Genomic DNA, 13,676 nt, shown 5'->3' with positions numbered 1-13,676 from the left:
CCAAATTTAATTTATCTGAGTGTTACTCTGTAGTCTACAACTGTGATGCAATACTGTGCTCCTGGATCTTCACTGATCTTCATTGATTAAAATTAGTGTAGAACACTTAAGCTTCTTCTATAATGTGCTCTTCGTTTCTTGTTTCTTGCTTTGTATCTATTGCTTTTTCCCTCTTTGCAATCGTTTTATCGATAATTGCATTTTCTTGCTACGGTTTCTTGTTTCTTCCGAAGTTCATTAACTTTTATCTTGGGTGATATAAAACAAAAGATCGGATAAGAAGCAAAAAAATATAAAAAATAACAGAAAGCGGAAACAGAAAACAAAAAGTTTTTTCTTCAAGTCATGCAATGTCGCCACATTTATATTCAAGTATCTTTAGTGAAGGGGACGATGATAACAGCCTCTTGTGGATTCAAATTTAAACCTTGATACAAATTAAGTATTATAACTATCTGCTTGATAAAAAGTATTAGAATAATTTCGAGGGTGTATAGAAATATTTATATAAAATAGAGCAGATTATCAATGAAACTTTAAAAAGTTTCTTTCACTAGGCTACAGATATTCGAGTATAAACTAGAGGAAAAGATGGTATTATGGCCAGTGTATATTGTGGTCTCCCTTAATATCTCTGCTATTATATAGCGAATAATAATTAACTTATATTAAGGAATTATTTATTCAGTAACTTACCATTATATCATGCTGATATATCATAATATTAATACTCAATAGCCAGCAGCTTATTATAATGCATTTTTAAAGTATTTCGAAATGTTTCTGAGATACATTTTAGCATTTAATTACACCTACTTCCTCATTTTTCTTAAATTTGAGCATATTATCATTTGAATATTTGTATTTTTGAATGTGTTATTTTGCTATTTAATATTTTATATTGAGATATAACATTTTGTACTATTTGAGATTTTTAATACTGAGCAGCTTATTATAGCTAGCAAAAGTTATGTGTATATACATTTGCATATATTTTAAAATGTTTTACTTTTTTGTTAATTTTGTATTAAATACTATTTTCTAAACAAAACTATTATTTTAAGATTATTTTTATGAAAAGCCATATTAATTTATTAAATATCCATTTTTTTTCTTCGAGTCATGCAATGTTACTATATTTTTATTAATAGTTTATTATTAATAGTATCACAACTAATAAATATTTCATAATTTTGAGTTCCAGAATCAATTCAACAACAATGAATGTAACTGTCAAATTTGAAACTTAAATATTGATTATTAACAAAGTTATTATGTAAGATGCAACTGGGATGCCATAATATCACCTTCCCTTTTAATGAACTAATACTACTAATACTGAAATATCTCGAAAACGATTGTGATCGTTTTCCCCCAATTTAGGTTTCCCCCAAATAAACAAACAAAATAGGGGATTATACTTAAGCCTATGGTACAAAAAACGTAAGGCAATAAAACATAAACAGTAAGCGACTTGGCTAATTACGATAGAGACTGTAAAGCATCTACAGTAGCAATAGAGATTGTAGACACGTCGGAAGTAAGCTGGTTTTCCAGTCCAGCCAGAAATGATTGATCGATTAACGTCAAATCGATCAATGTGACCACTCATTATAGACGATGCTTTACGATTTCCTTACTGCTTACGTCTTACGTTTCTGTGCTATGCTTTATGCATGATCTACAATGGGCAGTAACAGTAATTGATTAAGGTGTAAGCATAGAAATCAATCGATTATAGTTGATATTTTTTTCATATTCAATTATGATTGGTCGATTTCTATCCCTTAATCCACTACTGCATAAAGTCCTAGCATAGAAACATAAGGTGTAAGCAGTTGAGGAACACACTAATCCTACCAAGTTTCATTGAAATTGGTGAGGCCCCACTTCTGAGCTTATCCTTGTTAGAATTTGTCGTATGAAAATTCTGAAATATTCTCTAAGATTTCTTATTTAATAAAAAATATTTTCTGAAAAAATATTTTGAACTTTTTCAGATTTCATAAGATTTTATCTGGTATAAAATAAAAAAACTTAAAATATTTCAGAGTTCATATATATGAAGAAAAATTCTAGAAAAATATGTAAGCTTTCAGGCCGCTTTCTTGATACTTATAAAAATTTCAATAACAATATGACGATAAAAAAGCAAATAAGAATCGATTCTTTAAAATATAAACGTATAAAAATTATTAATATAAATTATAAAATACATATATAATAGAAAATTGAGATATTATATATTTCGGCTCTTAGATTGAGCTATTTTTAGATATTCTCCTCTTCACATTTAACATTAGTTACCATCATCAGAGAAATAAAAAAAACCCATGATATAATATGTTTCAACTTATAGAGCGATCCTAATGAATGTTGTATGGAAGACATCAATTACTCACAAACGATTTGTTGACCGATTATTAAGAATTTTGTGAAAATCTGATAAAAAAACAGATTCTTTCAATGAATAAATAATTAACTTAAATAAATAAAATTTTTTAAGGAAATTATCTTTACCTGATTAAAATTAAAAAAAAATAAATAGTAACTTGAACAAACAAAATTTTTGAAAGAAATTTTCGTTTTTTAATTAAAATTCTATAAAAAGTAAGTAACTGCAGCATTTCGATAAAACACTTACCCGTAAGATCGTAGTTATTACGTTTCATATACGTTTATACATTTCATAAGAAGAATACATAGTCCAAAACATTGTTAAAAATGTATAGAATGTAATGAAAAATACATCAGTCAAATGGTGACAATAGATATATTTAATAGTCAATATAATAAGCAAAAACTATGTGTGTCTGTCAAATCTTTTTTCAGGAAGATTCTTAAATTATTTTTCGAATCACCAGTCTCCCAAAAAAAAAGGATATTTAATTTGGTTGACAGAGCTCTATTATTGTCTGAATCAGAATTTTACCAAAAAAAGTCTGACATTAATAATCAATTAATAATAATCAATACACTAATTGAGAATGATTATCCTCTGAAATTCATTTTTGATACTATCAGTGACAGAATTAGAAACATACAGCGTGGAGGAACAGTAGTACACGATTGTGAAAATAAAAATAAAAATGAAGAATCAAGGATTGTAATATTATGGTGTTTACGTTTATTCCATCGATACCAATAAATTTAAAAAATTTAGTAAAGAGGATATCAAAATCTCATATTACAGTTCTAAATTTATTAAAGCAAGTTTATTAAAATGCAAAAGATCTAAATCAAACTTTCAAAGACTAATGTAGTATACAAGATCATGTGCAACGATTGTGATGCATCTTATGTCGGACAAATGGGTAGACAACTTAAAACTAGAATTGCAGAACATCGCAACCATATCCGTTGGAATACATCTACCCGTTCTGTAATCACCGAACATAGGATGCAAATGACATAATTTTGATTGGAATAACATCCAGATATTAGACGAAGAGCGTGTTACAATAAACACTTAATTTCCGAGATGTTAAACATCAAAAAACAGAAAAACAATCTCAATTTCATACACCATCTTCATAAAGTGTATATGCCGATTATAAACAAAATTCGACATTGTTTTTATTAAGTTTTTTTATCAATCTATTAATCGTCTCTTAGATGGTGACAGTCTACCATTAACAACATTCAAATAATATCTCTGAAAGATTTGACAGATACACATAGTTTTCGATTATTATACTGATTATTAAGTATATCTATCGTCACTATTTGACTGACGTATTTTTCATTACATTCTATACATTTTTAACAATGTTTTGGACGATGTATTCTTCTTATATAACGATAACTGTGATCTACAGGTCTTTTATCGAAATGCGGTTACTTATTTTTTATAGAATTTTAATTAAAAAATAATTTCTTTAAAAAAATTTTAGTTATTCATGTTACTATTTATTTTTAAAAAATTTTAATCAAGTAAAGATAATTTCCTTAAAGAATTTTATTGATTCAAATTAATTTATTCATTGGTGAAAGAATCTGTTTTTTTATCAGATCTTCACAAAATTCTTAACAATCGATCAACAAATCGTTTGTGAGTAATTGGTTATTTCATACAACATTCATCAAGATCGCTACATAAGTTGAAACACATTATATTATGGTTTTTTTTTATTTCTCTGATGATAGTAACTAATTTTAAGTGTGAAGAGGAGGATATTTGAAGATGGCAATCTAACAGCCGAAACATGTAATATCTGTTTTCTATTATGTATGTATTAATAATTTTTATATTTTTATATTTTTTATCGTTATATTTTAAAGAATTGACTCTTGTTTGCCTTTTTTATCGTTATATTATTATTGAAAATCCTTTTAAAAGTTCTTGATTGGTTTATATAAAATGTTTCAATTTTTGTAAAAAAAAGTCTAAGAAATTTTCTAAAAAGTTATAAGTAGACATCGGATTTTATGCAGATATTTTTTGTAGACATCCATAAAATATTCAAATTTGCATAAATATGTAAATATGCACAAATAAATACACATTTTTAGAATGATAAAAATTTCAATTTTTATGTTACTTTCCAATCGGCTTTCTAAAAAAAAAGTATCAAATTGCATAAGAATCCGATGTCTAATTAAATAAAATTTTAGAAATTCTGAAAAATACTGTACTTAAAAATTTTGAAATTATATGATTTAAAATTCTCATCAGGGATTGCTAAATAAGTATTGTGATATTATGAAATGAGCTTTACTTTTGTAAAAAAAACTTCTTTTTTAATCCTTTTTAATATTTTGTGCAGAAAATGGTAGATATAAAGAGCAATCCTCCCATCGGAGAGAACGATTCACATTACGAGTCGAGGATACGAGTAAACAGTTTTGGGCGAGGTTCTGGCACAGGAACGTCAACACCATCATCTTCTTCCGATTACATGACTGGGGAGGCAGACGATAGTTCTGACAGTAAGAGTACTATACCATTCAGCTTGAAATCAATAGAGACCATGCTGTCATTATCCAAGGTATATACAAAGTATATAATTTAAAATAATATTTCTTTTCAAGATCGTTTTAGCATCGTTTTAGCAAAAATAATATCTTATACGAATTTGTATTATTATACAATATTATCTTGTTACAAATGAATATTAAAGAAAATAATGGAAATTGTTGTTTTATCCAGGATGCTTCTGAGGAAGATCTTCAAGAGATGGTGCGCAAGTGCAAACTGATGGTATTGGAGAGTGCCGAATGTTCGGATGAGCGTAAATGGCTCGTTCGACGGCTGATTGAATTGCGTTTGCGCGTTCAAGAGTTGCGTGAGACTTCAGATGAGAATCTCTTTGAGACGCGCGTAATTCTCGGTCATCACTTCGTGCCGCAGAAGTACTATATTACTACGTCTAGTCCGGTTTATTGCGACCATTGCAGTGGCGCAATTTGGACGATGCTGCAGTCGTGGTACATGTGCAATGGTAAATGTTAAACAATTCAGCTCTAGACTATTCTCTGAACTGATCAACATATATTGTGATGATTGCATAATTTTCAATGAGTTTAAATGATATCTTTGATGATTGTTGTTTTATTACAAATTGGTTGAAAAAGTCTAATAGATAGAAAAAAACCATAGTAAATTCCAGTTTTTATTAGGCTTATTTACGTTGCTTGGAATCTCTCAAAAATTTTACATTTAAAAAATTAAATTAAACAAATTTTATTATTTTAAAATAAAATAAATATTCTTGAGGTTTCTACAGGCGCTTTCTATATAAAAATTATGCGTTTCGCGGGTTTTCTCCGTGTCCAGATCCATTCTTGGAATTCCAACGTTTCGTGAATCTTGCAGTCCACTTCATCAGGGCGAGGAGTAGTCTGATACTGAACTGTTCCTCCGGATCTACATGCCGAGTCGCACCACCACCCAGCACAAAAACAGTTAGTAATCAATTCACTTGTACATAGAGTTTTTATCATCTCTGACGAAGAACATCTATAGATTCAACCACCTAAAACTAGTCTTACAAAAAAATGAATACGACAAAAAAACATAACCAAATCAATACACAAGACAAAAATCAAATCAAACGAATACAATCAAACGAAAAAATTCTATCCATTTTTCTATATTAAAGGAACAACAGATCAAATTGGTAGGATATTATAAACATAATATCCGAATTATCTTCAAATCCAAAAAGATAAGAGAAATTTTAAAAGAAATCTTAAAGATCAAAGACCTTTACAGCTCCGCAAGAATATACATCGAAGAAACCGCGAGAATGATTAATCTACGGATAAAAGAACATCAATGTGATATCAGGCTAAAACACGCCATGTACTCGGCATTATCAGAACACAATATCGCAACAGGACATCAAATACTCTTTGACAAAGCGACCACAATAGCCAACATCATACTTTCCAAGAAAATATAGAGAAGCCATAAAAATATTCCAACAATCTAAATAGAGAAACAATAATTAACAACATAAATAAAATATGGAAGACCATTCTCCCGCTTATTGAAGACCGATCGATTTCCTCCTCTCACCCCTTCCCCTCCCCTCCCATTCACAATTCTCTTTTTCTTCCCATCACTCCAACAAGCAGTGTAATATAAAGGGAACGGCCCAGAGGAACAGCTCAGTATCAGGCTGCTCCTCGCTCTGATGAAGGACTGCAAGGTCACGAAACAATGGCGTTCCAATAATGGATCTGGACAGAGAAAACCAATGCGTGCATAATTGCATAATTTTTATAAAGATAAATATACTTCTTCAGTTAAAGAAAAAGAAAGCGAAGATACTAAATACAAAAAGTACGGGCAATGTAAATAGATCTAATGTTCCAGATTTTATTCAATGGAATAAATTAGCAAAAACTATAAAAATGACTAATATATGTAACACATTTATATAACTTTTTATATAACTTTATGCAAAAAATTATTTTTGCTTTAATTAATAATAACAAATTCGGCTCACATGTATTGGCTCTGTTCTAGTGCTGTCCTGACATGATGCGAGTGCAAAATTTCTTTGATATTATAAACTGCATTACCAGAAACGTTAGAACAATATTTCTTGACTCGTTCAGTTCGTTTGGTTGATAATAGTATGCTCTATATAATTTGAATGTGTGAACACAGAAAAAATTCGCACTCAGTGCGCACTAGTGCAGTCTGCCGAATCTGGTATGAATCATACCGAGAGAGAGAGAGAGAAGGGTGGAGGGAGAGGGGATGTAAAAAAAAATTAATTAGTCAATAATTTTTACAAATACATTTTCTCAACTTTATAAATTGCACATTGATTCGATTTATCGGACTCGAAACACAGTTGCAAACTAACGTTGAAATATTAATAATTCAAATTAGATTGATCAATTTTTTAATAATGATACTAATAAACATCTTAAAAACCTGTAAATTATAATATAATTAAAATTTAAAATAATTCAAACAATCAAATAGAAAGATAAAGAAGCCATGCTTGATGTTCGTACTATACAATAGTTATAATAAAATAACAATTATGCAAACATACATACAATAGACCTTTTCACATCAGGTCCTCTTTAGTGTAATAAAACTTAATACAAAATTTTATATTTCAAATTTTTCTTAAGTTCCTGACTAGTCGCGGTGACCATGTTGGAATTGCGACATCAGAAGCGAAAAATATAATTTATGTTGCATGCTATTTGCAAGTAAATCGCGCGCGCGCGAGATATTGTATAGCATAAATATCAAGCGTAGCTTCTTTGCCTTGTTTATAATTTGACTGAATTTTATTCGTTGGAGTCTAATACATTGTGTTTAATCTGTAAATAATTATTATGAAAAATATTATCTTAACCAGGATAAATTGAAATTAGTATGTAATATATAGTTTTAAAAATAAATGTTAAGAAAGGCTGAATGAACCAAATAACAACAAATGTAAATATGTAAATATAAGAAACAAATATAATTATCAAAATCTAACGCAAATAATAAATAAATGTAAAAAATAATGTTGTTCGAGCCCGATATAGATCATCTTCAGTGTATATATAAACATAATTAAAATAGAAAAGATAAACAAATTTAATATACTTAAATAAACAAATCAATTAATAAAATAATACAGTGCAACAGGTGCTTTCGGTAGAAATGCATCCTATAATCGTGAATCCGATATTACATCCACATGATATAGCGTAAATGATAAATGTCAAAAAGATAAAAATCCATATTAGTGTCAGAATGCGCAAAATTATTCACACGCATCGTAAATATAACAATACTCGTTAAAATCTGATAAAAATAATGGAAACAAAAATTATACCAATACGGTATTTAACGCAATGAAAAACTCCTAAGTTAGCTTATATAATTCCAACACATTAAGTAAGTATGTAAAAAGAGGTAAAGACCAATTGGACGTTTTATCAAATCAAGGGATAGTTTACAAAATATTTTATGAGGATTGCGAGGCCAGTTATGTAGGTCAAACGAAGAGAAAGTTAAAGACTAGATTGCAGGAACATAAATTTGACATAAATAAAAATACGGGCTCTCCAATAGTCATCACAAACCACCGTATTGAATACAACCACAATTTTGATTGGAGTAATGTAAAAATCCTTGATAAGGAACCTTCCTACAAAAAAAAGTTGATATCTGAGATGGTTCATATTAAAAAGCCAGGGCTTAAACAAGCAGAGTGAATCTGATTCGTTACATGATTCCTATCTCTCCATCATATATCTTTCTCTCTCTCTTAGCTATTCTTCCTTTTTCTACTAGTTTTCCTTTCCTATTTCCATTCCTTTACTTTTTTAACAGTTCCTTCACTCTTTGTATCGCAGCCAGACGATTAAGACGTTTCTTCGCAATACAGTTTCCTAACTTTTATACTCTTTTGCCAATATGATATTATCCTTGGCAGAAGAAATTTTATATTAATACTTTTTGGAGTTCTTTTTATCTTTAGACAACATTGTAAATTTAAGGTAATCTTGACTACATGTTTTAATTTATACTTATTGTAATCTATAGATAGACTTTCTTTACTGTACAGTCTGTATCTTTGTACTTAATGCTCTGGAGTTTTTCGTTGCGTTAAATACTGTATTGGTATAATTTTTGTTTCCATTATTTTTATAGATTTTAATAAGAGAATTGTTATATTTACGATGCGTGTGAATAATTTTGCGCATTCTGACACCAATATGAATTTTTATCTTTTTGACATCTATTATTTACGCTATATCATTGAAGATTTAATATCGGATTCATGATGACAGGATGCGTTTCTACCGAAGGCCTGTTACACTGTATTATTTTATTAGTTGATTTATTTATATTAAATTTGTTTATCTTTTTTATTTTAATTATGTTTATATGTAACACTGAAGATGACCTCGGTCGAGCTCGAAACGACGTTATTTTTTATTTGCGTTAAATCTTGATAATTATATTGTTTCTTATATTTACACATTTGTTATTTGATTCATAGCCTTTCTTAATTTATTTTTAATTTATATTATTGAACCATTATTATATATTTTTAAAACAAAAATCAAAGATATATACAAATATTATAAAATTTTATATTAGTTTTTCATAAGAAAAATATAATAGAGTAACACATTTAAAAATTTGTACTAATATAATCTGAGCTGTTTATTCAAGAATATCGATTTATTCAAGAGTAAAGATTTTCTACTTATTTTATCGTTTTTTTAATAAAAGAGACTAATTTTTATCGATTTTTTTTCTGAAAAAATACTGGTTTTTATGCTGAATTTTATGCAAAACAATATTGAATTTTTGTTACAAATACGTTTTATTTATTCAGATTGCAAATTCAGTTGTCACTGGAAATGTCTGAACAATGTGTGTCGTGTATGCGTGCATGTGGTCGCCAGTGAAGCTGGCGGATACACGCACACGAAGGATATCTGTCCGGAGCAAGGCCTCTCGAAGCAAGGTTACCGTTGCGCGGAATGTAAAGTGCGAATAACATTCAGTAAGTATTTAATAGATTAGATTAAAAAGTGTCTTGGTAATTATAAATAAGTACATAAATGGACTATTTGCTTGATTGTCATATTTGTTTAATGTCTGTTAAGTATTCTATTCCTTCGATAACACACTATTAAAATATTCCTATTAAGATCATAATAATGATAATGAATCCTGTCCTCTTGCAAGCTTTCTCAAAAGGATTATCGTTATCCTGCTTTGGCAATTCCTTTAAGAATGCAGGTATCTAATATATTAATAGCAATGTATCATACTAATACATTAAAATAAAATATTATGCAGACACGTTATTACTTCAATATAAATATCTTATATCTTTATTTATTATTTCAATTTTGTCATGTGTAACTGCATTAAGATATTTTGGGATATTTTAAATACATTTTTGTATCTTCAAATATTTATGGAAATTATAATTTCCCATTAGATTGACGATACGTAGAATTTTTTTATAGATACATATTTCTTAAATCACGATATTTATAAATACATACAATCTGATAATCAAAATAGTGACACTTCTAGAATCAGCGTGGGTAGAGCCTCGACTTTGCGACTACAGCGGTTTATATTACTGTCAAAGATGCCATTGGAACACAGCCATGGTCATTCCCGCGAGAGTAATCAGAAATTGGGACATGGAGCCGCGTCTAGTATCTCGCGCCGCAGTGCAGCTTTTGATGCTTTTGGAGGATCGTTCCGTACTATCGCTAGAAGAATTAAACCCGAAACTCTTTACCTTAGTTCCGGATTTATCACTTGTAAAGGTAAGTCTCAAACATATCACTGTGTATATATAATAATTATAAAAGTAATTATAAAATATTATATTAGAGTAACTAAATTAAAAATTATTAGATATAAATTATGTATCGCAAATCAAATGTCTCTTTTTTTTATCAAAATGAAATTAAAATAGATTTGAATTACATTTTTTTATTATACTGCACATTATGTGCAATTATTATATTAAAAAATCGTTTCTTTTTCATTAAATGTAGCTATTTTAATTAATATGTACATTTAATTAAATGATAATATTATCTAGATCAGTATCTAGATAATATTGTACAACTTTGCTTCCGCCGTTTTTTTCCGAAATTCGAGGCTTTATTGTAAAAAACTGGTTATACATTCAAGGTTTATGATTCAAAGTTCATCGATTGTCCATCGCTGGCCACTACTTTCTCCCATCTTTCGAGTAGCGTACGAATCCCGCGTCGAAAAAACTGGTCATCTTTTGAGGCTATCCACGAATCGATCCAATTTTTTACTTCTTCATAAGACCGGAAGTGCTGGACAGCCAGGCCGTGTGCCATTGATCGAAACAAATGATAATCAGAGGGAGCAACGTCTGGAGAATACGGCGGATGGGGAAGGTAGGACTTCCCATTTCAATGTTTCCAAGTATGTCTTGATCACTTTCGCAACATGGGGTCGAGCATTGTCATGCTGCAAAATCACTTTATCTCTCGTTGTATTGCGGCCGTTTGTCTTTCAATGCTCGGCTCAAACGCATCAATTGCGTTCGATCGCCTGTGATGTTTCAGTCGGTTTTAACAGTTCATAATACACTACGCCGAACTGGTCCCACAAAATACAGAGCATGACCTTCGAGCCGTGAATATTCGGTTTGGCTGTCGACGTGGAAGCATGGCCGGGAACTTCCCATGATTTTCTGCGCTTGGGATTATCGTAATGAATCCATTTTTCGTCCCCAGTCACAATGCGATGCAGAAATCCCTTCCGTCTTTGCCTTTCAAGCAGCTGTTCAGAAGCAAACAAACGCCGTTCAACATCTCTCGGCTTCAATTCGTACGGCACTCAATTTCCTTGCTTCTGAATCATTCCCATGGCTTTGAGGCGTTTTGAAATGGCTTGTTGAGTCACTCCCAATGATCGTGCCAATTCTTCTTGATTTTGACACGAGTCTTGCTCAAGGAATGCCTCCAATTCTGTATCTTCGAAAACCTTCTCTCTTCCACCGCTATGCCGGTCTTCGATGTCAAAATCACCGTTCTTGAAGCGTTGAAACCACTCACGACACGTTCTTTTATTAATAGCGACCTCACCATAAGTATTTGGGAGCATTCGATGAACCTCAGCCGCAGATTTCTTCATATTGAAGCAAAAAATTAAAACCTCCCGCAAATGACGAGAATTTGGCTCGTAAACTGACATTTTCAATCGAGAATAACTTTATGATGCAGACACAAATCGACTAATGTTTCTATGGGGTTATGTTGACAGATGCCCAAGTTTATTGTATGACGTCTATGATCTATTTATTTCGACCACCACTTACTGCTAAAGCCATCTATAGGAAAATGGCGGAAGCAAAGTTGTACATCTAATAGATACTGAGATGTGTTACTATTAAATTTTAGCGAATGCGAGAGGAAATGCAGATGATGAAGAAATATTTAGTTCTGTGCGTGGAAGCTTGCACTCAGGGATTACCGTGGAAGATTGGATTGCGCACACATATGATCGAAAATTCGGGTAATTATTCCATTAAGGACCTCATCGATCTTCAAAGTGGCATTCTCTTGGACGAGCTTCGTACTGCGTACGACACAATGCATGCACATATTACGCAGCAATGTGAACTCTGCAAGGCAAGGTAAATATTTAAAAAGAGAAAGAATACATTTTTTTTATATTCATTTATATAACTTATTTTTAATGATGAATTTTTAATGATGAATTCATATGTTAAGGCTCACCATTATCATTATTTTCGAACTTAATACATAAAGAATAGTATTTATATAATAATATAAAATTTCACATGTGATACATTTTAATTAATGTAATATGTGTTATATTTCAAGACTTTCAATAATTACAATTAGAATTAAAATTAATGATTGATGATTGTATATTTTTCCTATTATATGATTCAATTCTGACATCAGTTTTTTTATACGATATATTTATAAACTGTGTGTAAGTATATGTATATTTATTTGCGATAATTGGAAGTTTAATTATAATTATTGTCTATGTTTTTTAACAATATTACACAACATATTATTTTTACCAAAAATGTTAGATATGTGCACATACAGGGTGTCTGGAAATAATCGCCAAATATTTCATAGGCAAGTAGAGCGGACTAAACTGAGTCGAAAAGTCCTCTACCATTTTGTAAGTTTCCCTAATAGTTAATGAGATATTATCCTTAAAAATAGCCGAATACTACTGCGAAGTGTATACGCCTACTGGCTTGGCGCGCGGGTCGTGGGAAGTGGATAGCCTGGCAAGCGCGCCGTCCGAGCTATGGATGCTTGCGGCGGTGTGCGCGGCGCGAGGCGCTTGCCAGCCAATTCCCAACTCCCAAGGCCGCGCGCCAAGCGATCGGTAGGCATATACACTTCGCAGTAGTAGGCCGGGCGAGCACGCGTATTTGGCTATCTTTAAGATTAATATCTCATCAACTATTGGGGAAATTTACAAAATGGTAAAGGACTTTTCGACTCAGTTTAGTCCGCTTTACCTGCCCATGAAATATTTGGCGATTATTTCCAGACATCCTGCACACACACACACACACACACACACACACACACACACACACACACACACACACACACACACACACACACACACACACACACACACACACACACACACACACACACACACACACACACACACACACACACACACACAC

General features: G+C 30.9%; 1 protein-coding gene across 1 annotated transcript; it reads left to right on the top strand.

The window, feature by feature from the left end:
* The first annotated feature begins 4,769 nt into the window (after nt 1-4,769).
* LOC105622923 (differentially expressed in FDCP 8 homolog) lies at nt 4,770-12,627 on the top strand. The gene is made up of 6 exons (XM_012204332.1): nt 4,770-4,988; nt 5,150-5,441; nt 9,813-9,983; nt 10,169-10,222; nt 10,526-10,767; nt 12,388-12,627. Exons 1-6 carry the CDS (start codon nt 4,770-4,772, stop codon nt 12,625-12,627), a joined length of 1,218 nt encoding a protein of 405 aa, XP_012059722.1.
* Nucleotides 12,628-13,676: the final 1,049 nt, after the last annotated feature.

Source organism: Atta cephalotes (assembly GCF_000143395.1).
Source record: "Atta cephalotes unplaced genomic scaffold scaffold00050, whole genome shotgun sequence".
NCBI lineage: Eukaryota > Metazoa > Arthropoda > Insecta > Hymenoptera > Formicidae > Atta > Atta cephalotes.
The sequence above is the reverse complement of the archived record's forward strand: the minus strand, read 5'-3'. Positions and strand labels throughout refer to the sequence as shown.